Below are 27869 nucleotides of genomic sequence, written 5' to 3' on the forward strand. Positions count from 1 at the left end.
TGCAAGAAACAGAGAGAGCTCAACAGAGAGGGCAAAGATCCTTTTTCTTGGGTTTTAAATCTCCTCAGCCACGTTTACAAAGTGCTAATGGAAGGCTGAAGTTGTGCCAATGCATTTAGAAACAGGCATGACCACGACAGTTAAATGTGGCTAAGTTTGCTTCGGAAAATGCCAGACTGAGGTTCAGTTCCTGAAGCACCATATGTTTTTTTTTCCCTGAAATGTTTGACTAGAAAATAAATTTTTTTTCCTGCTTTTATGCTAGCACTGGCTGTTTGCACATGTACTCGCTTTGTAGCTTTCCCGGCAGGGTGCAAACAGGGGCAAATCTGCTGCCCACAGTGCAGCCCACCCAGTAGGACTAAATGCTGGTCAGACACAGGAGGAGACGGAGATGGCGGCATTCCTCCCGCCTGCACATGGACACCAGGATGCAGCCATACAGCCACTGTGCAGAGTAGCTTCAGAGACCTCCATGGACACCCTTGTGGTATCCCACAGACCTTAGTAGAGAAACAAGGAGCAGCTATGCACTTCTTCCCATGCGACATTGGTTTCCCTCCTGTACACTATGTTCCCCATACTGTTCTCCTCTCTGTGGCTGCCCTTTGAGACACAACTGTGCCAAATCCAATGAAAAGGGAGCCTCTGGTTTTGGAAGAAGAGTAGCAAATCAAATCATAGTCGCATTCTACTATAATACCCACACTAGTGTTACCTTATATAGCCCCACTCCTTAAAACTGCCTGTGAGAGCTCTGGACTGTGCAGCAGTTTTTGTTAGAATGAATGTTAGACAATACCAGCAGACTGAAGAATTTTATATGTAACTTAGTCTCATTTTAGTCCCTCAAGTAAGGTGAAAATCTTCAAACATGGCAATCTGTAATGCAGATATCTCAACAGCAACATTTCAGATTTCTAGGACATACCAGTGCTACACACTGGGAGTTCTGGGGCAGCTTTAGGCAAAGCAGAAATGGAGATTTTGTTTCCGTGAACAAACTCTGAATATGAATAGGCACAGCAGCTCTTCCTGAAGCTGTTCTGATAGTCAGTTCCAATCATTTTCATTTTGTTACTGAACTTCATACAACAAACATGCTTTGATTTCTCATATAGGTGATCTTGTGCAACATCACAAAAAAAAGAAGAGCAGCAGCAGGGGATTTTGGGAAAGCAGGAAGGTTTCTATATCCTTATGATGGCTCTTACTGAAACGATCAGTTTGTAAATGGGACACTAACTAGCCCTCATTTGATTTGAGAATTAATATTCCATGAAAGTAAATGGGAGAGAGTTATCACTTCTTGGTCTTCATATTTCAAACTATCTTAGGTTTCCAATCATTTTGGGTGAGGTCAACCAGACTGAGTCAATCCATTGCTACTTAAAACGTTACAGGAAAAATTGACATTATCTTTAAAAGTGGCCTATCTAACAGCAGATTTATCCTTACACCAATCAAGAACCAATTTTCTTGTGCTTTCATGTGCTTGCCCTTCAAGCCTGTTCACACACATGTGCATATCATACTATCGAAGGCCTGTTAATTTACAGCATCCAGGTATACTAGAAAAAATGGTGAGAGTTAAAAAGAATCATCCCCTCCCCAGACAACCACAAGAGCATGTCTGTCCAAACATACTTTTAGAGAGAAGAAAACTGACGACACTTACCTCCAATGGCATTACAGCGAGATGTCATTTCCCAGAGGACCAAAGCCATGGAGTACACATCTGTTTGTTTGAAGGACTCCACGTTCTCCAGGTTCATCCTGGACTCCAGAACCTCAGGGGCCATGTACCTTGCTGTGCCAACCTGTAGGAGAGTGGGGGGAGCTCAGGAGCTGCAACTGTAATTCATGTTTGGACTCTGCTGTGATTTAACTTCAGCTTTCACAGAAACGGTGCCATTTGACATGTATCCAAAAATTCAGGCCATACTTGGCACAGGTCACACTTTCTTGCTGCCAGGGGAATCTAGCATTGTCCTGACTACCAACTTACTTGCACCTCTCTTGGTAAAGAAAAAAAAAAAAAAAGCCCTTTTTAGCCCCTAGTTCCTTAAGCAAATAATTTTGACATTAACAAGCTTTCTCACTCTTTGGCTGTTCAAAGATAAACTCTGCCCTTTGGGTCTGAAGCAATTGCCTCTGACTGTCTTTCAGATGAGCAAGAAACACACTGTATTCTTTTGCACTGCATATTACAGAGTTAGCTGTTTCTTTTCATGGTAGGCTTAAAAGGAAAATGGTAAATGCGGACCTGGCAGAAGCAAGCAAATTCACAAATACTGAATGCAGAAGCACACATTTGAATCAAACCCAAAGATTGGTCCCTTTGTTTGAAAAGTTGTTCTCATAAAGATTATTCATACTGAGCAATTCTCAGCAATTATTTTAGCAGCTTTGCTGAGATCTAGATTATGACCTTGATTACAGAAGGCAAAGTTTAAATGTCTGTTTTTAACACAAGAAATCATTCAAGGAAGAATTTTTGGATCACTTAACAGTTGCTTTCAAATGACAAACCCTTCATGGGGCTGATATAAAAACGTATCCCTCTTGAAAAACTGCAAACATAACAAGTCTGATCAGGCCAAGACAGTTTCAAATTGGAGACTGGTTAATCACAGAGAGGAACAAGCACTAAAGGGGGATGCAGTAGGACTTGTGATTCAAATGAACTACCTGTAGACTGCACTACAGCAATCGCTCCAGAGCCCAGCCGCAAGCAGGACTGCAAAAGACCATTTCAGTTACTGGGTCTGCAATTGCAGGCAGCCACATAGCAAATGTACAGCTCCCGAGAGAGCCCTACGACATCTATTTTACAAGCTTCTGTAAACACGTCTTATCACTCCAGGCTTAGGGCAAATGGAAGGAAGTTCCACAAAAAGTGCAATACACTGTAAGAAGATAGAAGGAAAGATCAAGGACACTGCTTTGTCATAAGACCCTGCAACAGCAAAGAATTTCTGTGTCAAAAATATCCGTATCGTTGTGGGATCAAAACCTTTATAAACAGGGAGGAGAAAAAAAAAACCTGTGTGACCAGTTCCAAGTTTAAATTCGCTATTACGTAGACTCTGTGATGAATTTAAGGCCAAGCACCCGAGCAACAGCTAAATACTGAACGGGTAATTGGGACAATCATGTCTCAGCACCACTGAGTTGATCAGCATCTCTCTCCCCTACAGAACATAAACGTATGGAAACTCTGCACCAGAGACTGTTCCTACCTCCCATCCATTTCCCAACACACAACTTCTTCCCCAAGCAGACCCTATCCAACACTTAAGAAGGGTGACCTATACACTATGGCCCACAGTCCCACATCCCCAAATCCTGCTGATTTTAACAGGAGCTAATGGTGCCCAAATACAGATTCTTATCATTGTCACAAAGTGCTGTTCTGGGGTCTGACATTTCGCACCCTCTTTGCAGCAATGAAAATTATTCTGCAGCTTTGCTTGACAATGGAGGATCAAACCTTGTAACTAAAAAGTACAGTGGAAAAAGCAGAGAAAATTTAAAATTATTTGAAGAATGGTATCAAATAAATCCCATTTTCATCCTGCTTAGGATTTATCATGCGTTCCACTCTGCTTGTGTCCTTTATCTGCATTTAGATTATTAGGTCTTTGGGTCAAAGACACTTTGTCTGTATCTCACCGAAACGTGAGTCCTGAGTCTCTCAGGCATTTTAGCTATCTAAACTCCAGCAATTCAGAGCTGGTTGCCCTCTGGAGTCTGGGTATGCTTTCTCTCTCTCTCTTCCTGTGGTACATTATAATTTTTGTGACTTTTGGATTTTTTTTTACTGAAAGCCTTACGTTTCTCTCAAGCTGTTGGGGGATGGGCCTTGGTACGACCTACCAGTCCTTTGAACACAATGGGACAAAGGTCCACATTTATGTACTCACATAAAGTAATGCCTGCAAATATTAACCATCATGGGTGGCCAAACTGAAAAGACTGCAAAGATTCTAATGGGTGAAAAAGATGGGTTCCAGCAGTCACTAAGGGCACTGGTATTCTATGGTCAAATAACGGCTACATTTGCATGATGTGGAAGGTGCTTGGGTAGTTGGGAAAGAAGACAGCTTTGCAACCCCAACAACTTGCCTTGAATATTACCATTTAAGGCTGAAGAGAAAAATGGTAAAATACTTACACTCATTTATTTCATCAGAAGCTAGAGGTTTTCTTGAAATAAAATGTGTGTCAACTCCATTATATACTTTAAAAAATTGGACCTCCTGGTGGGAAGGCTTTGAGTCAAAGTCTAAAGTTTAGAAATTATGCATAAGGCAAACCCTGGTGCAAGACCCCTTTAGCAAAAGCTAGAGCTCTAAAGTTGGCATGTTGGGGAATTTCAGTGGGTGGTGCTTGTGTGCCCAGAAGAATCAAGGCCGAGGTTGAAGTGGAGTTACTTCACACCATCATACTCCTTGTCACAGAGAAGGATGACACTAGCTGGGTCACCCCCAAACAGATTCACTGGAGGTAAACAAAACAGTGAGCCTCAAGGACACCCATTCCAAAGTAGCAACCTGCTTGGGGCAGCCCTGTGCTTTGTCATGTCAGCGTGGGTTGTGGAAGTGGCAATATCAACACTGTCCTCCTGCTTCCAAGTGTCTGTGAGTAATGCCAGAGAAATCAGTTTGAAATATGGGTTGGCTTAAGCAGCCAAAGTGTCTGTGGGGTTGAGTTTCACAGCCCCTGCCTTACACGGATGAATATTCTGTTTTCACTTTATTTCAGATGGGACGAATCTTATGACTAACAACATGGTATGACTTCACTGAACTCCAAAAAGGTCTGGCATGGGCATGCTGGAAAGAAATGATATGTAATTGTGTGTGGTGTTTGTATTATTTAAATATGGCTTCCCTGGTTATCATTCACTCTCAACAACTGCTAATAAACCCGTTCAAAATGAGACCAAGACTGCTGCTTCTCACTAAAGGGACTTTCAAAGACAAATCTTCATTAGATGAAAAATAGCAAAGCTCCCATGAACTCAGCAGAGCACTGCTGACTGAAGAGCTGTCCCTTGAAATGTTCTAAACCTAAATATTAGTTCCATGTGAAGTAAAAGTCAGTGCAAATGGACAGGCTTTGATGGGACCTTTGTATAAAAATATAAACATAAAATACATGTATATGTATTGTCTGCATTTACTACAGGAGTTTTCATTAGAAGAGCCAATATTCAGAGATGTAATTGAAAAATTCTGTCTTCAAAGCATTTGCAAACATCTTCCAGGTGTAGCTATGGAGTAGATGAGTATTATCCATGCTACTTAGTTGAAAAAGTACAACAGAGCAAGTATTTTTATTTTACATTCTTGCATTTACTTCCAAATGGAGAATGTGCCATACTCTTAGACAAGTTTATTTTTTGCCTTTTCAAGTGATTATCTACCACTCTAGTTCTCCCCTTACAACCCTTAAGGACAGATGACTGACTTCACCTATGCTGGGGTACACCTGGAGTGGGTCTCCTCACACAAAACTATAGTGCTGTCAGGCCTGAAAGCTGTGGCACAACCTCCCATGACAAGCACATCTTTATCATGTGTGTGCGTGTGCACACCACAAACCATCACAAGTTCATGCGTGCATAGTGTATAGAGCCGATGGTTGTATCATATACATATGCAGCTTTCCATTCCGAGCAAAATCTTCATTGCAAAACCTTCATTGCAACTTACCTCACTGTTGCTTTAACGTTAACTTTAGAGTCTCTGTGTTTATAAACACTGTTTTAAGTAAATATGGCAGCTTAAGGATTTTTTTCCTCTTTTCACCCCAGGAACTGATACGCCAACTGTTATACCACACACCCGCCTCTTCAAACTTTAACTTACCTGCCCGCTGTTAGCCAAGTCATCCACAGACAGAGAAGGGTCCAGCCTCAGTGACAACCCAAAGTCACAGAGACAGCAGGTTAAATCATTTTTCACCAGGATGTTGGAACTCTTTAGGTCTCTGTGCACAATAGGTGTTTTGGGGCGACCACAGGGTGTGTGATCACTATGCAGATGGGCAATCCCACGGGCCAAGGATCCACCCAGTTTCCAGAGGTCCTCCCAGCTGATAATGTGCCGTGTGAGGTATTCCTGCAAATTTCCTCTAGCATGGAAGGCAGTGATTAACCAATACTGTTTACCAAGATCTGTCTTACGCTCCTCTGCTGTCAAGAATTGGAGGATGTTCTCATGCTTGAGGTTTACATCTGAAAAAATGTCTTTCTCAGTTTTCCAGGAGGCAAATTCTTCATAGGGGAAAATCTTGACTGCCACAGTTTCATACTGCTCCGATGTGTTTTGCTTCAATTTGGCTTTATACACTTCAGCAAACCTTCCTTTGCCAACAACGACATCCAACTCAATGGGCAGCAATTCTGTGTTGTGGTTGATGTTGTTGGCACAGGTAGAGCTGATGTCTGAGCGGTCATCATCTAAGATAATGGCACAAACATCACTGCAGTCCTTATGTTTCCTAGGCTTAACATTCTTCTCCCATGCCTTGTTGAGCTTCCTCTTCTTATGAGTGCGGTAGGCATAAAAGATGACAATCACAGCAACAGAAATCACCAGTAATGGGACAAGACTTATGATGGTGACTTTGGAAATTTCATCTTTCTCCTCTGGCTTATGAGGGTCATCTGTAAAGAAGAATAGAAGGAAAGCCTACATTAAATGATATCATAACTTTATGGATATAGCAAGCTGTCAATAATTGTAATTTTTATCCAGAGTGTAATAAATGATCTCCTTCACTAATAGGAGATAATAAAAATTATCACTGCTTTCTTATTTCAAAGTGTTGTTTTGTGTATAGGCCTCCACTTACCAGGACTTCCCTGCCTGCTTATTTTATAAAAAGCCAGAACTGAATGAGAAAGAACCTAATGTAATTTAGTAACTTTGTTCTTCACTCAGGCTGTTAATACATTATAGATGAAACCTTCATTTCCCTGAATGAAATAGCCAAAGTCTCCTGCACTTACTCTGTCAATGTATTCTTTACAGATCTGCCTGTTTACCAGTAATTACTAGAACACATTAATTTTTCTAAGAACTGGATTAATAAATAAAGAGTCAATGCAGCATGTGAATTCCTCACTTGCCCAGTTATCACTCCAGATCCAGCATATTTCAGTGGGATCCATGTAAAGACATCTTTAGGAAGCCTGTCCGCACACAACTACTGCATGCTAATATTCAGGCACAGTATGTACGCCTGCAGACACATCTGAAAAACAAAACTCATTCTCATACTTTGATGTATGTGAAAGAGCATCGCCAGAACAAATTGAAACACCTGCACATACACAGGTGTTTGTTTGAATCCTGCTGCAGGCACGATCATGCATGTATGACACATCTGAGAAATGTCACCCCCCACGTACTTTTTGCATGGATTTATGCAGCTGAAAACACCTTCTGTGTGCCACTTGCTGGCTGTGCGCTGGCTGCCTGTTGTAAAGCAGTAGACGGTTCACTTCAAACTCCTTAGCTGGTGCAGCCCACACACTAACACCTTCTTAGGTGGAACATACAGGGATAGGGAAGAACAACAGGCACATACTCTAGAACAGGGACATGTTCTGGGAAGAGTACAGAACATTATTCTAGAGGTGAGAGCTGCCCTGTCACCTCTACAAGTGACCTTCTAGTTCAGTATTTCTTCAGGAAAATAAACAGTTTAAAAGGGAGCAATTTAATTCTGAAAACAGATTAAAGGACGGTCAGAGTTCATCTGAACCTGATTTGATCAGACACATGGAAATGTACTCTTGCCACCCTACTTCTCCTTTGAATCAGAGCGAATGTACTATATTATCTTTCCATGAGGGTGGGGATTGAGTGGAAGAAGCCCTAGGAGTCTAACTTGAATGGATTAAAAAGACTGAAGCTGCAACAAAAGGTAAGCAAGGGGTTCGTGTTGGCAGCACAATGCTCTGGAAGATGCTTACAGCAATGCCACTGGCTCAGGTTGTGTGTATTGGGCCAAGTAAGTCAGTATGAAAAGTTTAATAAGGTCTGGAGGGAAGTTGCCACAAGCTTCTGTTTCCCCTACTCTGCCCCTCCCAAAGCGAAGGTGAGCAATGCTGAAAGGGGAGGAGGAAAAGAGTTTACAATTTGAATATGCAGTACCTCTGACCCTCCAATTCCACTTGTAATCACTTTTCCATGGGAAACACAGCTGGCAAGCAGCACAAGCCATCAGCTATTCAAAGGCAGGTGATGGGACACCTAAAGGGTACATTCTTCTTTATTTGGAAGAAGGTCTGAATTCTGAACCAGGATGTGCTTCCTCTGTTTGAAAGGTTCATCAACCTGATGTAGAGCAAATAATTCAATCCTAGCCTCTCTCATAGGTTTCAAGGGAGAGAAAGTGCCTTTCTAGCAGTGACATTCCTGGCTAGCACAGGTCAGTGGCATTCACTAAAAGCACCCACAAAGGATTAATTTCCTTCATTTGTGCAAAATGAAGCCAATCCCTTCTAAGACAATAATTTCTTCCACACCTATGCAAACCACAAATCCTTATACTCAAATGATTTTCCTTGGCAACAACACATTAGTAATTTTTTTTTTGTTTGTTTGTTTTTTTGTGTTTTTTTTTTTCTTTTTGTAGTTTTAAATAAGAAAAAAACACTTAAAAGTTCATCACAGATTACAGGCACCCCTTCTGCTCCTCAACGTGTTGAAGAGGGGAAAAAAAACCACAACAGGTTATATATAGCACTTCCTGGAGTACTGTATCTTGAAAGTCCAATGTCACTGACAGTAAACAGAAAATTTGCATTGCTTACTCCCATGTGCATTCTTCACTCTCAGAAAAGCTGCTTTATAAAGAACTCGGGAAACACCCTGGGGGAGGACAACTGACTGTGTTATGGGATGGCTGCTTAGGAGTTTTGGCTGCAAGCAGGCCACAATTGCATGAATGAAACTGTGATGATTTTTTTTTTTTTTTTAATTTGACCACAGAAAAGCATGCTTGAAGTTTTGACTGTGCTCTTGGAACTGAGTAATATGTCATCCATATAACGTAGTATAATTTTAACAAAGATAAACATGCCACTTCAGGGCCCTTTAAGTCCTTTTTCTTTTCCACAGAGCTGCAGTATGTATCCTATATATTTGAAATACAAATGTCTTTCTAAATGAGGGAGAAAAACCCGAGATGTATCAGTTCTCTTTCAAATTTCTGCCGTAAGTCCAAGCAGTTGGAAGTAGTTGAATGCATGTTCAGCTCTAACTGAGAAGAAACTCACCCAAAGCCACCACTCCTTCACTGTTTTGGCTACCTGTCTGAAGGTCTCTGATCACTCCTACAATGCCCTAGAGCAGGCTGTACTATTTTGGCCTACAGCTGAGAAGTCTCCAGCAGACTTCATGGCCCCTTTGTCTCTTCCTCTTTTTGCACAAGAGAAAGCTCTTCTTGTGGTGCAGGGGGATTTCTGGGTGGAAGGGAGAAACCCTTGATGTCGGCAATGTCATTTGAAAAAGAATGAAAATAAATTAATCAAAGCAGAAGCTGAGCAGTTTGGCTGCTTCCCCTGAGGTCTGTATCACCCTGCACCCCTCCTAAAAAATGACACATCTGCTTTGGCACCATCTCTGGGAGGAAGTACAGAGGCAGGGGGTGACAAGCACATGACTGCACATCCCCACCTAAAGCAGCAGGGATGAAGGGTGTGCTTATTTTCAGTTTTTAAGACACTAGGCAAGGCCCACTCAAGGTTTGTGAAGTGCAAGAATGAGCACCCAACTGGCAGAAGGAGTGTCAGGACTGACAAGGCTGAACCCTGAGGTCACGAAAGGACTGAGCTGCCTGCCAGCAGGATTAATGGGGACAGCAGCAGCAAAGAGCTGGTGGCAGGGATGGCCAGTCCAAGCAGGGCACTGCTGGAACTAACTGCCTTTGATTTCGACTGCTGACATGAGCAGAACAAAACCAGCCCTTTGAGCACAAGCTAAGATTGAGGTACTTCTCTGTTGAATCGATGTACAAACTCAGGGCAGGATCAAAATTCAGAGCATATCTGAATGTTTGCATAGTGGCTAGCTAACATTTTCTGGCTTGACTACAGGAATCTAAGAATAAATATGTTCATTTGCTTAAAAATACCTATGACTCAAACCCCACAGTTTCAAAAACGGGAGTTCAGCTTCCTTTTTCTGAGCCCCACAATGAGCAAAACCTGGCTGCACAGGCAAAAGCAAGGAAATGGTTAAATGAAACAGCCTTTCAGGTTTTGCAAACATGTTCCTGAATAACTTTCCCCACCCAGAACTATTATTTAGGCAGATTAGTCCTTTCTTAAGCTTCAAAAGAACCTATTAATATAGCATAACAATAGAGAAGTAGAGCTAAAAGAAAGCTTCCTGTATGTGGTTTAAACTAAGCACAAGCCATCTGCACAACCCTTAACACTACCAAAGCCTTGAGGGAATAAGGCTCAGGTGCCAAGGAAAATGGAAACACTGTACAGCCCCTGTTCAGTCAGGAAGCTTCAAAGCACAACATCGCTTTGCCTGCAAATTCTCTAGGTTGGATTGGATGCCTTTGATAGAACTTTGGTGTCAATGAACTTTGGAAACAAGAAATAAAACAATGGCAATAAAACTAGGATCTGCACTGCAAAGCAGAGGGCAGCAGAAATGCACAGCCCATCCTGACAGAACCAATTCAGTGCTGGTTGCTTCTTATGTGAGTTCTGAAGTTGCTGCCTACTCAACTGCTAGGCAAAGCTGCACAGTAGGGCAAGAATATATTTGATATTGGCAGAACTCAGGTTAAATATGTCAACACTGATGTATTGCAAGCTTGTCTAGTATCCTAAACCCCCCCAGAAGCACACAGTCACAAAATACAGGCCCAAACCCAGGACTGCGATCTAGTTATTTTGCAAGCTCCTGAGACACAAAGCAGCCCTTTGAGCTGACTGGAGGACAGCAATTCTGAGGTTTCAAAATTTGGTTTCAGTTCCACATTGGAATGAAAAGTAACACTTTTTGAATGTTTTTGCATAAACAGAATTCTGTTCAAATGTTGCAATTTGGCAAGAGATGCGAGTGCTGAATCCCTACCAGTGAAAATACTAGTCTGGGGTATGGGAGCTCCCAAGTTCAAGTCCTACTCTGTTTCATTCAGGGAAGAGCTTTTCATCTCTGATTATTCCCAATTAGATAAAATGCAAGTTTGAACCTTACATGTGTACCAATTTCTGGGCAAGACACAAGGCAATAAAATATGAAAAAGTCTGCCCCTCCCTTAGTTCTACTTTCTGGATGAAAACTGATTCCATAAAATGGTTCATTTTCGGTGAAAAGAAGTTTCACAGACTCTGAGCAGCTGTTTGGGGGAACTGAGTTTATCTCTTTAAGAATCCTCAAGTGACAATGAAATTCTGTAGTTCAGTGTCTCATACACCTTCCTGATTTTTGTCTTTTTAGAATTAAGATGGCTTGGAAATCTTCAGCAAAACATTTTTAGATAGGAAATGTTGATTCTCAGAAACTGCTTCTGACATTCCTGTACTTTTCCCTGAAACAAACCCCTATCCTGAGGATAAAAGTGGTCTGAAAGTTGATTCAACTTTTATGTTTAAAAACTTTTGCTAATTCTATAGGCATTATTTTTGGGGCTGTGTGATGAGGGCGGGGGCCTTTTTATTGGGGGAAGGGTCTTTTTACTTAGACAATAGTTGATCTTGATACAAAACACTTGGAAATAACCAAACTCAAATGCTGCACCTCAAACTAACCTGCGTTTTTTTATCTTGACAGTTTCTTGGAAACACTTTAATTTTCCATCCTCACTGGAGATGAAGTTTGTTTTTTTTTTTTTCAACTTAATAGGTTTGTGGGGCAGGAAATCAGTTCCACCCCTCCCTCCCTAAGCTCTACGCTGAACCATCTGATAGCAGAAGACAGAGATCACTAGATTTTAAAAAGAGAGTGGACTCTATCTTGCTATTCAGTGGAAAATTAACCCTGACATTTCTTGTAGACTTTTCTGAAAGTTAAATTCCTGCAGGCAGTTTCTGAATTTGACAAGAGTTTTTTGGGACTAGGTATACCCAGTCTGTCAAGGCCAGTAACTTGTGTTTGAGCTGTACGCCTTCATCTTTTAGTCTAAAAAGGATACTGCCAGGGTATCCAAAACACAGTATCTGCTGAAGCAGCCTCCTGAAGAGGCACTAGTTCAGATAGCTGGCAGCTCCGTCTAGCTTGCTATTGGGGCTCCAAGACAGCAGAAGTGACAAGGTAAAGCCATCCTTACAGCCTGTTTCTAAAGCTGTCTTTCTAAAGCAGTGCCATCCTCCTGGCTCAGAATTTAGGCCCTAAGGATGTTTACTCAAAGGTATGGGAACGCCTTCACTCGACTTGTTGGTCATTTGCCAGCCTGGATGCTGCTCTGCAGTCAATACATGGTTGGCAAACCAGACCCAGCCCTCAGAGCACTTAATGCAGGCCATTGCCCAGTGCCAGCATTTACCACTTTTCCCCAGAGGTAATAAGGCAAAAGTATGAGCAGTTTTGGAGAGTTGTGGCACACTCAATGCTGACCTTCACTGGGGTGAGTAGCTTTGCCCCTGGCACATAACTACCCACGAATGAGTGATCAGGACTCAAGACATCTCTGTTATGACTGGGGAAAATCCTCAGTTACATGACCCAGTTATACGTGTTACATGTGGGAATAGTGACACATATGTGTCCGTCACATGATGGGAATGGCTCCATCTTAAGACATGGGGGTGGGAGGCAGGCAACTTGATTGCCTCTGAGTGCCTTACTTCAGTAAAAAGGCTGGGCAGCAATGAAGTAATGGATATTTTATCTATTGTAAGCAGAATTTCATTTTTCAACTGATTGCCAAGTATGCTATTCAGCACCCAGGAGGTTTAAGAAACTATAAAGCTCTAAGACAGAACAAACAGTTTGTAGCTGTTTTATTCCCTCACTGCTGGCTAGAAAGTGTAATTCCTCAGTTTGCTGGCACAGCACCCATTTGCTTAAAATCTCCCACCCCTGGATGCATTCCCTTCTTATCTCTCCCATTCTAACAGGTCACTTCACTGTGTGTACATGGCATCTCTCACACATTTTGACTTTTGCAGCTGAGCTTTCCAACTCAGCAATCTGAAAGCCGACACAGTTTAACTTTACATGATGTGAACTGTGTTTCTGTGATACATGCCTCAGCTATACAACTCAGTGTCTGCTGCTGCTTGCTGGTGGTTTTCTGGAACAAATCAATCTCTCCAGTTTCAATATGTTCTAACAGATGCCACACATAAACCACTATTTTTATTCTCAGCCTGAGTTTCACCCCTCCAACCTTTCCCAAAATATTATGTTGCCAGTGTTAGTTACAGTTTGTTTCTGTCTGTAATTATTAAAGTCTCTTCCATGACAACCTGGTAAAAGGTTGGCCACATTCCCACACTTATTAAGCTCTCAAGTGATGCAAATTGTAACAAATATGCCAACCAGTCTGGAAGAGCTCTGCCTAGTTTGTTTTTACAAATTTTTTACAGATTTTTACAAATCTGTAACTGAGCTCTGCATGGTTATTTTCTTAGGAAGCAAATAATCTAAAAAATATAGAGCAAAACAAAATTTTGGCTTTTTTTGCCTTTTCTATTCTGTTTCCTTTCGATCCCACTAAGTGAATCAGACGTTCAGTATTAGACAGCCTCTCTTTTGGTTACACACAGCTGCAGGCATTGGGTGGGACTCTGTGGCTGCAAATACCTAAGAGGAAACATAGAGAACAATGCCAATACATAAGCAGTGAGAGGCTCTGCGCAACGTTATGCAATGCTACTGACCTCTTTTATGGGGCAGCTGGAAGACAGTTACCTTCTGAACATGTTAGTTGGAGAACAGAAAAAGAGATTAATGAAAGCCTTTCTTAAAATCCACTTGGAAGCAGTCCAGCTGTAATCATGTGCCTTCTGCTGTTCCTTGAGCACTGGACAACTCATCACATGAGCATGTATGGCCTGGCGGCTGTTTGTGCACAGGTCCTAAGTCTGCTCTTAAGTCTGAGATCCTCCTATGTAGCCATGTACAATCACTAATGCTTTGACTCTAGTAAGGAGAGGAAAAGGAGAGAAAGAAAGGAAAAGACAGGGGCAATATGTTAGAGACAAGCGAGAGATACCAAGTTAAGGAAATTCTAAAACATTATCCACATCTCCTGTGATCTCGGCACCGGACAAGGCATCACACAGGCGTGCTTGCGCTGGTTCAGGCAGCAGAACAATACCAGGTCTCCCAGGTAACAACCGTACACAGTGAGCAATCTCAGCACTTGACACACTGCAAATCCGTAGGCTGTAATTCATTTAGGCAAATGACTCAGCCACAATTGATTAATCAAATACTTACGTTTCTTACACTCTCAATTAGCAAAATTAGTAAACCCAATGTGAAGATTGTTAGCAGCACAACACCCTCTCTTGCTTAGACATACTTCCCCAATTAGCTTCAGTATTCTCATAAACTCTTGTTGGCCTGTCAGTCATCTCTGTCACAGGAATTTTGATATTTCAGGGCAACCATTTAGATGATTCAGACAGTCATTAAAAATTGTATACATTTTTGCTGCTAAAGGTTTTTCCTATCTTAGCACCAGCTAGGAATGCCCAAAATACTGATCTTATCTTGCAGTGTTTGAGGAATACACAGAGACTACCTGAACTATCCCACAGAAACCTTGGTTACAAATTGCCTGGAGATCTCCATAGTGTGGCAAGATGAAGATGAAAAACAATCACCAGGTAACTTATTAGAATGCAATAACTCTAGAACAAATAGAGCTGGGCTACAGGTCTGCAAATCCCGCTTCCTGATTTTGAGATCTCCATATTTTTACTGAGATTTGAACTTGATGTGCAGGATAACAACTGCATGTATCACGACAACTGTACTTAAAGGATTTATTTTCTTGTCCGCAGTCTCCAGTGCTGGGGTCACCCTTTTGCACTCTGCTGAATGAATGCATCAGAATGACCCAGCCCTGTAGGAAGAAGTTGCACTGCATAGCAGGTAGGCTACAATGAATGCCTGGTCATCTCTACCCATGGAGAACGGGTCAGACACGAGGCTGGAAAGAGAACAGTCTTACTTGGTTCCTTCAGGTAAACAAGCCTTGACCTCAGTCAAATAGCTTAGGATTGTTAATAAATAATAACTTCATTAGGCATTTGTCATGCTCGCACTGGCTGATGAACAGAGGCTGGGAGATGGTGTGACGAAGGGAAGGCTGAGGAATAAAGCTGCCCAAACACCAGTGGAGGCCTGGAACTGTGCAAACAGCTACAGACAGACCTGGTTCATCACAACAGGTCAAAACATCAGGAGGCAAAGCGAGACGCAGAAGATCCACCAGCCACAACTAGACATCAGAGAGGAAAAAACCCTGGCAGTTCAGTCCTGCACTCATCTTTTCCATGACAGCAGAACCAGGCCCTGTCTGTCACTTAGCCAACTTCTAGCCAGCCAGAGTTTTTCACTCCCTGATTTTGGCTAACCTTTTCCAGTGGTTTTCCTCCTCAGCTTTGCCTTCTGCTAACACTGACATTAGACATTTGAATAAATAATAATTAAAACAGCCTGGCATTGAGTTTTGCTGTGAGAAGCAGTTTTCCACCACACGGGTATAAACTGCTTGCCAGTCACCAACAATTTTGTTTGGCAAAAAATGAGAGAGATTAAAAAATAAACACAGAGTAGCCAGATTTGCAATGGCTACCTGTCTTCTGTATATTATTTCTCCAAGAACTACAGACATTGTTTGGAGTGGTTCTACACATAGTATTTTCTGCCAGCTGCCCACGGCCTGATTTGAATCAGGGTCAGAAGCCCCCTGACACAGCAGAACTACAGGCATGTTTAGGCACATGTCTGAACACATCTTGCTTATTTTACAGATTGGCAGTTTAAACGGAAGTCCATCCAAGAAACAGGCATTTGATTTGGATGTAACTACTTCAAACATTTACAAAGCCACCCTTGGGTGAGTCACAACATCTCCCACTACCCAAAACTTTTAGATGTTTGTGTCTAAAAATACAGTCAGAGGTTTACCCTTCAGTCAAGACTGACACAAGCGAATAGTGCTATTAAATCAATTCTACAAGCAATAACAGCTCAGCTGTGAATCACTGGAATGTAGTGACTAACCTCTGGTGGAAATTAGAACTTGTTGCCTTATCCACAATTTTCTTTCTTACCTCAGAAACACCAGGAAGAAACTAAATCTGGTCTGTCTTAAACGTGCACCCAGGAGGAAGAAAAGCTAGAACACTGATCATTTACAGCAATAGCTTGGAAGGAAAGGCTGTGATTATCAAGTGAAAAATTACAGTCTTCTTTATTGTCTCAGTCTCTGCTAATAAATGTGTACAAACACTTTTTTATTGGGCTTTTTTAAATTAGCTTTTGCCCACTCTCTAAAATGACAGGATGTGCAAAACCACTGCAAAAATTCTTGCTCTGGTATACAAGAAATGTAGAGAGAAAAAAAAAGGTAAGAACAATGTACAGAATAGATCTGCATGACAGTCATTCCAAAGGCAAAATGATTGCAGGCTATTATCTAGTTGTCTGGAGGAGCCATGGACCAGCTGGCTGTGATGTTCTGCTCAAAGTTAAACACAGACAGGAAACCGCATGTCTGATACTGTAAAAATCGTTTGTCTTCCTGCCATGGCTAACCCAGCAGGCAATCCAAAGGGGCTGTTTTCATTTAATAGGAACACTAATCCACAACAATAAAAAAGGAATGACAAAGCCTCGACTCTACCCCCTCCCAACTGGAGTTAATGCTTGTGTTTGTGAATGAACTGGAAATGTTTCAAACTGAAGTTTTACATTACTTTAATTTTTATCTGTAGTTACGCGCTTACTACATGTGAATGCAGGGCACAGTTTTCATGAGTCACGTAGAGTGCTTACAGCACATGACTTAGAAGAAAAAGTTGTGCTCTCAAGAGTGAAAAGAATTAGGGTAAAAAGACTGGGTTTTAATTTATAATACAGCTCCTTTTCGGCAGCTCTGGAAGTGTGAGGGGGGTTGCAGAATTGATGAGAATGAAGGCACTTGGTGTTGAATTTATAGAATGGTTTTTCATAAACATACACACAGAAGACACACATTCGTCAAGAGTGATTGTATTCAGCTACATAGCTCCAGGAGAAACAGCTATAACATGACTAATTCATAACAAATTAGCCAAAATCCACAAGGGTGTGGTTTGCTTTGTATAAAAACTCTAGACAGCTGAAATACAGTAAGATCTTTTCACTGTGAACACTTTCTCATCAATAAAATCAAGGTAATCTTTTAGAACAAAGTCCTGGGTCTACCACCTGTGTTCACATCATTACCAGTATTTACTTCAACTCCTTTAAAGCCCACCCAAGTAAGGGTTGGTCATACAACCACGGATCAGCAGTCAGGTTGTCAGGTTTCAAATCAAGCTTAGGGAGGGGATGAGGAAGATGGGAGGAGGTGGCAACAGATGTGGACAGCCTAGGCCAAGGGAAGCAAAGACTTTCTAGCTCGCCCTTGGCTAATCTGGTGTGGTTTTGCAACCTTAACTAGTCAGCCTTCTTGGAGGGCTGGGAAGCAAACTCACTTGGTTGTCTGCCTTGGTGAAGCCATACACCATGTTTCCTAGGAATGGAAACAGTGCCTCAGCCCTTTGTTATCTCAGATAATGAAGACTTGATTATATCCTTTTCTGAGTAATTTACAGGTGATAAGGATGGGTGCTGTGTGCCATACTCATTTAGAAGTGTGTGCACACAAAATTCTCCACAGGAAGCCTCAGACATGCCTATGAGAGAACTGACTTAATCTCAGTAAAGGAATCATTGTGTGATCTAGCAGGTAGGAGAAAATAAAATGAGGTGGGTGTGTGCACACAAGCACATCTATATGTGCAGCCTGAGGTCCACCAGCAATGCCTACATCTCCACTGCCTTTACTGTACTTGGACTATTCGATGTAGGCATTCATGAAGCAGAATGGGGACAGGTTATGCACTCGTGATTTGATCTATACTCAAATTTCACTGGTTTAACTGCACTCACATACCAAGTCCTTGTACTGCATTAAGCATGAGGTAGCATATCCACCAGTGAAGGAACCTTCTAGCTACTTCACGCCTACCACAGAACAAGTGCAGATGGCTAGTTACAACAGAGAAGCTGACTTGATATTCACATCCTATCAAGTTACCCAGTAGTATCTGTATATGCAGATGCCACGCTACGGCAATACAGCCTTTTAGAAGAGGTAGGACCTTAAATATGGCATTTGCCTCTTGTTTATGTTTTATAATGTAATTAGCATATGTTTCATTTTGACATGTCAACAAAATAACTCTAAACATCTTGTTTTCATCCTTCTTCCCATCAACTTTTGAGTGCAATGTATCAGACTTACTTCAAAAGGAAGATAGTCTGGCAAGAAATATCCTTGTAACACAGAAAAAAAGGTTGAGATTTTGCAAGACTCAGAAGAGACCAAAATATCTCCTGCCACTAGAAGTTTTCCTCCACAAAATGTGATTGCAGAGTCCATTGGTATGGCACATTTACTACCACTTGTAAGGTGCAGCCTAGGAATGCAGGGTAAATTATTAAACTTACCTGATGGAAAAATGAGCATATCATTGCACTCTTCCCCTGTACAGGAACACATGAACATCAATCCCCCATCTTCCTTCTTTTCCCTCATCAAACACTGCTCTGAGCTGGAGTCATCCAATATGTGACCATAGAGTCTTTTCTGGGGATCATGGCATATTGTTTCTAATGTCACATTTTCATCATTCTGTCGCCTAAAAATGAAAAGGAGAAAACTGAAATCAAAGGAGGAGTATTTTACAAAGCGACCAGACAGGACTGTGCCTGACCAAAGTTTGCCTCTTTTGAGAGCTCGAATGGGATTTCAAGAGTATCACATGTTCTTCCCTGGCTTTCCTGAATGGGATAAATTTGGCTGTGTCTGGACTCCTCACACTGGGGCATTTGTACAATGGCACGGCTATTCCTGTATCATATTACCACTAAGCTCCAATAAGTCTCTTTGAAAATCTCACCCAGAATTATTCAAGCTAATGCTCAATGAACTGCTGTGAACTTCAGAACATACTTTTGGTTTTTGTGGTCACTGTGCAGACAGTAGAAATCTGTGGGAAATTATGATAAAAACTGAATTATTTCCTCAAAATCTTGGGAATTTCTAGTGAGTTGGCCTTTTCATTTTATTTTTGAAGTCTACGATCAGCACAATTTCTGCATTGAAGGAGCTATCCCTATATAAACAAACAAACAAACAAATCCAAACCCAACCACAGAACTCGTACAAGCCAGCAATGCCTCACTGTCAGGGCAATATTTACAGCTGATGATCTGGACCATGTTCCTGTGTTTTGTCCTGTTCCACAGATTTCACTTTATTGATGCAAGACTCAGAGGCAAAGAACACTTTAAATACAGTTCTCAACTCATTTGTCTTTTGCACAAATTAGCATGAAAAATCCAGAGTGTATCTTACATTGCATTACAGCCACTTTGCACAGTGATAATAGACACTGATCGCTTACTAAAGGAGCACAGGACAAACATGGAACAGCACCCTGGACTGATTCTGCACTTCAAGTGTCTACTTCCACTTATGCTGAACATCTCTTCGAGTCAATGGACACAACTAATCCCTCAGTAAATTAATTAATTGTGTCTTTCTGTGAGTGGTTCTAACTATGTTCCTAAATTACCAGCAATGCTGCAAATACTCAGTTCTATTCCTTTTGTCCACTTAGGAACTCATTAAGAGTGGTTTTGGTTTTCTTTGTTAGGATTGGCTTACCATTTATGGAGAGGCAAAACCCCAGTTTTTATACTGGAATGCAAGTTTAGAGTCAACGAATCCTAAAAAAAGTTTACAACTCATTTTCATATACCCTTAATTTATTTGAACCTAGACATATGCTATATAAAAAGCACCACGCTTACATCAGAGTCACTATATGCACAGAAGATTTTTTTTACCTTTGAGAGAAAGTATTTCTGCCTATACATGGTAAATAAGCCTCCTGTGATAGATCTACATAATCTAGTTCACTTTGAAACCTGAGAGAGGATTGTCTGTCTTCAACAAATGTCACCACAATGCTCTCTGAGTCTCAACTCTTTTTCTACTTGAAGTGATGTGGGTGGATGCAGCTTAATGGTTTGAGCAAAAAAAAACCATGCCCCTTTCCAATAACAGCATAAGCTGGAACAGAACTGTTTTAAAAGAAAAAAGTCGCCAGAACATTTCATATCAGAATTGTTGTTAGCCTCAAACAACTCTCAGTATGCTGAGCAGAAATGTGAGTTGGAAGCCAGAGAGCAAAGCCTGGCAAGGTAGCAGGGACATTCTGAATATCAGAGCAATTGAAGAAAGTACTAAGCAATGACGAACATGGGTGTGCTCTCCTCCCCACCTGCATGAAGCAATAACTTACCATATAGCAACACAAACTTCATTATTCTTCTCGCAGATAGCTGTGATGTTGCAGTTGCTCTTGCACTGATGTTGGTTTGAGCAGGTAGTTACTTTAATGTCACAAAATTTGCATAGGTTTGGCATTTGCAATCCATTTTCCTTATTTCTGTCTACAGGTGACATATTTTCAGCTTAAGGAAAAAAAAAAAAGAGAAGAAAAAGAGAAGAAAACTCAGTAATGGTAGATTATCAGATTGTGTTATTGCTTATTACAAATATAAGGTTCTCAGCATCAGTAAACATTCAGATTAGAAAATCTTTGGTCTTTCACAACCACCAATCTTCTTTACAACAGGGCAAGAACAGGTTTATCAAAGTGAATTTGAAAAGTGAAATCAGCTTCTGTTGACTTCAGAGGGAGCCAAAGTTGCTTTGTTATTTGCAGAATCAAAATTATTCCGAGTCCAGTTTGCACTGAAATAACCACTCTGCAGTCACCCATTTGCATTACTTACAGGCAGTGAGTCTGTCCCCCGTGCACAATATATTGCATCATGACCTGTGTGCCAAAGTAACTGTGGATACCATAGTGGGAATGCATATTAGGTGGGTGACATCATTATTACATGGATCATGATGAATTTTGAAAGTTTGTCTTTACAAAACCAGAGGCATAACCCACGTCTTGGCCCTAATCTGATTTCTGTTCACATAGAACAACACAGAGCTGGAACTGACTTTCAGCTTAAGGCAGATGGTCTGCTAGAGATTGTGGGTGAAACTCGAGCTGGAAATGCAATAGGGCATCTGTGCAGTTCATGTAATCTGCTACTGGAGTCTTCCTGGGCTAACTTAAGGGACTTGAACTCAAACTCACTTGCAATGGCAGTCTGTCTTGTAGAAGTCTACTTTGACCCAACAGTTACATTTCTGCACCCTGACATTGAAGCATTACCTGTTTACTCATTCTGAGTCTTAGTACTCACTATCTGTGGTAGCAGTAAGGGAAGAGATTTTTTTCGTCCCAGTGTATGAATTTCAGGAAACATATTTTTAGTTCAAAAACTATTTTAAAAAAGCCAGTGTGACTACAAGGAACAGAAAACGCCAACATAAACTTTTTTCTAAAGCTGAAATGAATATGCAACTATGTGAAGTGGAGCAGACTATCTACAACAGTTTCAGTCTGACTCATTTTGTAATATATTTGGAAAAGTAGGCTGAACCACTTTAAAGATAAACTGGGCTTCACACAGCACAACCCTTTTCTTGTAGCTACCTGACTGGTAAAACTATATTCATACTGCTCTTTGTGGCCAAATGTTGCTAGTCAAGCAATAATAGGCAACCAGGGATTTGTAATTTCCCCCTCTCTCCTCCATTAGCTGAGAAATCAATTTTTTGCTTCTAGAACTTCACTATTTACTACCATTAGAATATTTTATTACAGGAATTAAATACACATGTTTTTTCCAGAAGGAAATAAAAAGGCCTCTTGGTAACATTTTCAATGGATTTCTGAGCCATCGTGAGGGACTGAGATAAAAGTCTTCCCTCTTTATCTAAATCACAAATCCTTCTCATCATTACATGCTTTGGTACTGACCTAAGGTCTCTGATCTTACTGCCATTGTAATCAGCAGCAAAACTCCCTATGATTTTAATGGTAAAGAAGCAGCTCCTACACAGAGGGGAGGGTTATGAGGAGCTCGCTGGGAGCGCTTGGGTGGAGAATGCTGGCAGTAACTTACAGGCTGGCTGAATTTCAAGCCCCAGGCAAACTTTTCTTGTTCTTAATTATTTGTGTTGCAACAACTCCCTGAGGACAGGCAGAAGAACAAAGCCTCATTGAAGTAGGTGTGGTAGGAACTCAAAAGGTCCTGAATCTAGTGTTCTATAAAATATGTGTTACTATAATAATCATTTTGGCAAATTATTCCTCTCTTCTGGATGGTACCTCCTATTTACTAGATGTTGAAGAGAAAGTAATAACTGTATTGATTTATGTAGGTTCCAGTAATATTAAAACCAATTTGATAACAAGTGACTGTACCTCTACCCAGTAAGAGACAATCTACGGCCCTAAAAGCCTGGATGAACGGTACAGACAAATATCAAGGGAGAGATGAAGTGACTCATCCAAGCTCACACAGGAAACCTGTGTGTGGCAGGGTGCCAAGCAGCGCAAACTGAGCGCAGGGGAAGGACTTCTGCTGCTCAAACGGCAAAGAATTTTAGCTGCATCTACACTGCTTTCACCTCTGAGGCACCAACTCGAGTCAGTCCTCTCTAGTGCTGGCAGTGGTGGAGACAAAAGTCACGTGAAGGCAAGACCCTAAGTAAACCGGTTCAAGCACATGATGTTTGTTGAGAGGCAGGGCCCGTTCCTGTGCTGTCCCCAGCTATTCCAAGTTCTGCCAAGACTCACCCACTGGAACAAACATATGAAAATATGTTTGGACCTCTTCCAAGGAGGGATATCCAAACCAAGCAACTTGATCAAAAAAGAAAAAAAAAAACCTCTCAACGATCTGAAATGCAGCAATTCAATGCAAGGTCACAAACCTTAAGTTTTTCAGTTATGGTGGTCAGCCTTAATTCAATTACTAGCAAAGGCTGTGTAGTTAGGTCCAACTAATTTCTGAACAGGTTAAATTAACAGCAAAATCGAATGGGGTTTTAGGACTTCCAGAACTGATTACACTTGAATTTTCTTCCAAAAACTCTTGTCATAGAGGCTGACAGCGCAGTGCCCTGGCACTGCCTCTGGCAGTTCAAGGTACCAGATAAACTGTCCCGGTGGGCAAACCTTCTTCCATGCTTCAGTATCTGATCTGAAGTGAGACTGAAGTTTACTCTTCCTCTTTTTACTCTGAGGGACCCAGAAGCAGTGAGCGGTTCATGATCAGCAAGATTGCTCCTCTTCTTGTAGTCACTTGAATGTCCGTCTCTAAAAGTGCTTGACTATCCTGTTGCACAATTCATACCACATGAGCCAACTCCTCAAGATTTTCTCCTGTTCATACAACTAAAGTTACTTGAATACTGTGGACAGAAGCGACCTTTCACTTTGCATGAGAAAAAAACAATGTGGATATAATGAGAAAGTCAACGGAGAAAACACAGATTTGCAAATCTGAAGAAAGTGATCCTAAAATGTGCACTTGTCTCCTAAAATTGCCATCTACTGTCTAATGTTAGTTTTCCTATTCTGACTTCTACAGGAAGCCTAATTCTAGGGGTTTTTTTGCTTGCTTGTACATGCGCTGCAAATAAAAGACTGTGTTTTTTTGGCTATGAAGCTTTCAACTAACTTTCAGTCACTGTGGTTAAAATGCACGGAACGTGCAAGTCAACATGTGGGCTGGATATTATGCAAAGAACACTGGAGCAGCCATATAGGAAACATCAACGCCATGGATTCTAGTGGAGCTGGGCTTGCAGGACAACATTTTTACTCTATGGTTCACATATTTTTTATGGTTTCTTGGGATAATAAACAATGTGCCTCACCCAAAGTCTACTGACTGTCTTCGAATTTGTTTGCTTTGTGTCTGTTTTTTGTAGATGTGTAACTTTCATTGAGGCCTCAGGCTCTAGTTTACATTCCTCTGATTTTTAGTACCATTACAGAACTCTCAAAAGTCAATAACAGCTAAACAAACCCCAAACCAACATGCTGTCTTTTTTTGAGAATATCAACACTAGAAAACTCTATGTCTTAGGATACATTTCAGAAACAGCAGCCAATTTCTCTTACTCCTATCTTGTTAGTGCATTTCTCTTTTCTCATCCAGTGCCTCTGGCACATGTATACATATAAAATAGCACTGCTGAGCAGATAGATCTCATCTCTTTAAATAAAAAAAATGCTGAGGGAGATGTTGGAATGTGAACTCAGCTACTTAGACTCTGGGAAAGAATTCCACCTGATGGGAGAAGCTTGAATTTACGACTTCACTACATCATGGAAATCTGGAAGGAGAAGGATGCCTTTATCAAAAAGTCTTGGCAGAGATTGTCCTTGTGCTCCCAAAGAGCACAGCTCCACTACACTCCCTGTGGCTGGACAGCATAGCAGCAGCTATGAGAATGTCCAAGCTGTATTACCTGCTCATCCAACAGAAAGACAGCAGGTTTTGCAAGAAGAGTATGAAGGACAGTATTTTTTCTATTTTCCCTACCACCCTCAATGCAAAATCGATAACCTCAGCAGAACTTCGATAGTGATGGGGACACTGCCAGCATCATGAAAGTGGAGACATGATGATTCAAACCCACATTTTTTGCCTTACAGATATTGTTGAATCAACTGTGGGAAGGAAGGAGTCAAGGAAAATAAGGGACCTGAGCTTTGTGTTTAAGACCTGGATATATCCTGATGGTTACCCTTAATTATACTGATTATGTTCAGTGCAGGAATACAAGAAAGAAAAGATGGAACCATAGTCAACCCTTAAAATTCAAAACTCATGAGCTACAAAGCCTAGCCAGAGAGATCATGAAAATAAAAGAAGGAAGCAAAACAAAACAAAACCCAAGCAAAACCCACCTGTTGGGTTCTCCTTTCTTTGCCATTGCTGCCTTAACTCTTAAGAGTGCATTTGAGTCATGTTTTGAAACATGCCACAAGCAGGAGGGTTGGAATTACTGTCTAACTTCCAAAATGAAAAGATAAAAAGAAAATAAATCACTGGAATCCAGGAGGTTGAACTTCAATAAACATGTCAGCTAACACATGACTCTTCACAAAAGAACAGGAACCGGCAACACCGCAGATTACCTAGTAACTCCCACGGCAACACCTTCAGAGGTAACCCTATGAAATATGTGTTTTCAGTTTTTCAGTTACTGCTGCCAATTCTGAGCTTTATGCTGTCATGAGTTGAAATGAAGTGTCATTCTGTGACACATACTCCCATATTCACTGTGTGAGTATGAACCTTCATAGTTCATACTGCCTTGGACCCTGCTTTGGGCTGCAGTCCTTTATCTCAAATATGATTTACCCCCAGTAGGGTTACCATGGGCACACGACTTTTGTGACTGTCTCTATTAAGATTAACAACAATGATTATCAAGAGTGCTGAGAGAGTCTCTGTAAAGCCAAACATGAACAAACCTTTAAGTACAGCTAAAATATGTTACAGGAAAACAGGTTGCATAAATGTTTAGCTCACCAGATATTTAACTGTCCCTGTGGCAGGACTCCAGAAAATCACATTCCTACATGTTCTTTTGCAGAATTTCTCTGCCTTGACCTGTATCATATATAGTCACAGATCAATGACATCACCCTGGTCTGCCCCTAGCAACGTACTCCCTTCTTTCCCTTGGAAGATGTTTCACCTGTTAGGTTTCCTTTTGATCTTCAGCCTTCCAGCCTAGCACAACAGCTACCTAGTCGGTGCTTTTTTACATGTCTTTAAGTGTTATCGATTGCAATTCCATTTGCAAAGTGGTTGGGACTTTTGTGCTTCTTCCCTGCCTGACCAAGCCGCATCAGGGCTCTGCAAAGGATAAAGACCAAAATAACTTCCTTTTCATGAACATGCTTCTCTGTGAAGTACATGGAGAGATTTATGTCATGGCTTCTCCCTATCATGTAATGGCTTGTGCCTGTCATATGAAAAAAATGCAAGTCACACCTATTATATGGCAGCAATACAACTGTTAATGGAACAAGACACATATATTGCCCTGCAACCCATCCTACCACAAAGCAGCTACTATAAGATGGGGGAAAGAATGGTTTGGCAGGGCTCATGGGCCTTCATGTAGTCTATGTGGGCTACGACCTGCTCTTCAGCCATACCCAAGAAGTCTGCTAGGAAAGAAGAGGGCAGCCTAGGTAAGCCGTTTTGACAAGCTAGACCTAGCCAGAAGTAGTTTGGTCACCCCCAGCTGAAGGAAGGTCCAAGCAGAAGAACCGTTTCACAGTAGTCTCATAGCGGTGAAACACTGATGAACTGAAATCTGGGAAACTGCTATTTCCCATTTACTGACAGGTGAGGAGCGGAGGAAGGTATGTGCAGAGGGAAAAGACAAAAGGAAAAGGAGCAGGAGTTAGAAAACTTTGTTTAACTCGTCTCTGCAGTGGAAGCGCCTGGCTTTTAACAGCAAGTGGAACTGATGAAACTTTGCTTTAGGGATTGCTGCAGGCGCTGACACAGAAACAAAATCAAATTTGGCAGGAGCTGGGAGGAGGGACACGACCAGAGAAAATAAGAGAGGGAACAGCATACTAAGCTGGAGATCTTGAAGATCGAAAAATCATTCTTGTATTTAAAGCATTAAAATAACACTATTTTTATCCACTGTTTCCAAAATGAGCTAGCATTGACAGTTTTAATCATGGGCTGGGCTTTTCTCCCTGGTCCAGGGCACGACAGTGAACTGCCTCAAACATGCTTAAGAATGGACCTCACTGCTGTGACTCCTGACATTAGTGTAGGCATGAGGAGACTCTCTTAGAGATCAGCAGTTACAATTTTGAACTGAACACATTCTGAAAACAGGGAATAAAAATAACATTGTGATGCTTCAAATAATGAGATGGATTTTTACCTGTGGAATTTTACCTGTGCTCTCTTCCACATTTTCTGGCCACTGCTTAGCACTCTGTGGTAGGTGGAACAAAAGAATACTGTCTCCAGGCAAAAATGCTGAAAAAAACCCTAAATGATGGCTTCCCATAGGGCACTCAAAGGGACATTTCATCTTCTCCTGGACTTTAACCTACAGCCTCCTTAACACAGCTGGTAAACAGTACACAGCACTAGAGAACCATATGTGATATAACATGAAAATCAATTTATTCAACTGTAACTACAGTGTCTAGTTTTTTTCTGCATAATGCATTAAGTTTGGAATTTACTGGAAGCTGTCTTTGGTGGTTAACTCCTCTGACTTCAGATATACAGTGGGTATTGAGTGCAGCAATGCTCATCTGGTTCACAAGATCAGGAAAAACAGCTTTCCTGCTTTGTTGGAATAAGCATGATTCATGGTTCAGAACTGACCTTGGCATAGCTAACTCTGAGTGTATCCTGCAACTTCACCTCCTTTTGTATTCTTGCCTGCCCACTGAATAACCACTTCAGCTTTGTACAAATATTATTTTTCCAACATATATGCTTTGAAAATAGACAGCAGTCATTCAAGCATTATACAGTTATTTCTGTGATACAGAAGGAAGCAAAGATTTTTTCATGACAGAACACTCTTTGTGGCAAAATCCCCAACATCTAAAACATACACGATTATGAACAATTCTGACTTGATAAAACACAAATATGCCTTCACTCTCAGCTACAGAGCCTCAC

General features: G+C 41.3%; 1 protein-coding gene across 1 annotated transcript in view; it reads right to left on the bottom strand.

Annotated features, from left to right (window-relative positions):
• The window catches only part of TGFBR2 (transforming growth factor beta receptor 2), a 60278-nt gene that overhangs the window by 12563 nt on the left and 19846 nt on the right, over positions 1 to 27869 (bottom strand). Inside the window, exons 2-5 of the mRNA XM_065831079.2 lie at positions 20564 to 20735; positions 18702 to 18892; positions 5877 to 6676; positions 1679 to 1820 (exon numbers count right to left, since the gene is read on the bottom strand). Coding sequence (XP_065687151.1) covers positions 1679 to 1820; positions 5877 to 6676; positions 18702 to 18892; positions 20564 to 20735 — 1305 coding nt within the window. The remainder of the gene's footprint in view (positions 1 to 1678; positions 1821 to 5876; positions 6677 to 18701; positions 18893 to 20563; positions 20736 to 27869) is intronic.

This window comes from Patagioenas fasciata, chromosome 2, assembly GCF_037038585.1.
Source record: "Patagioenas fasciata isolate bPatFas1 chromosome 2, bPatFas1.hap1, whole genome shotgun sequence".
Lineage (NCBI taxonomy): Eukaryota > Metazoa > Chordata > Aves > Columbiformes > Columbidae > Patagioenas > Patagioenas fasciata.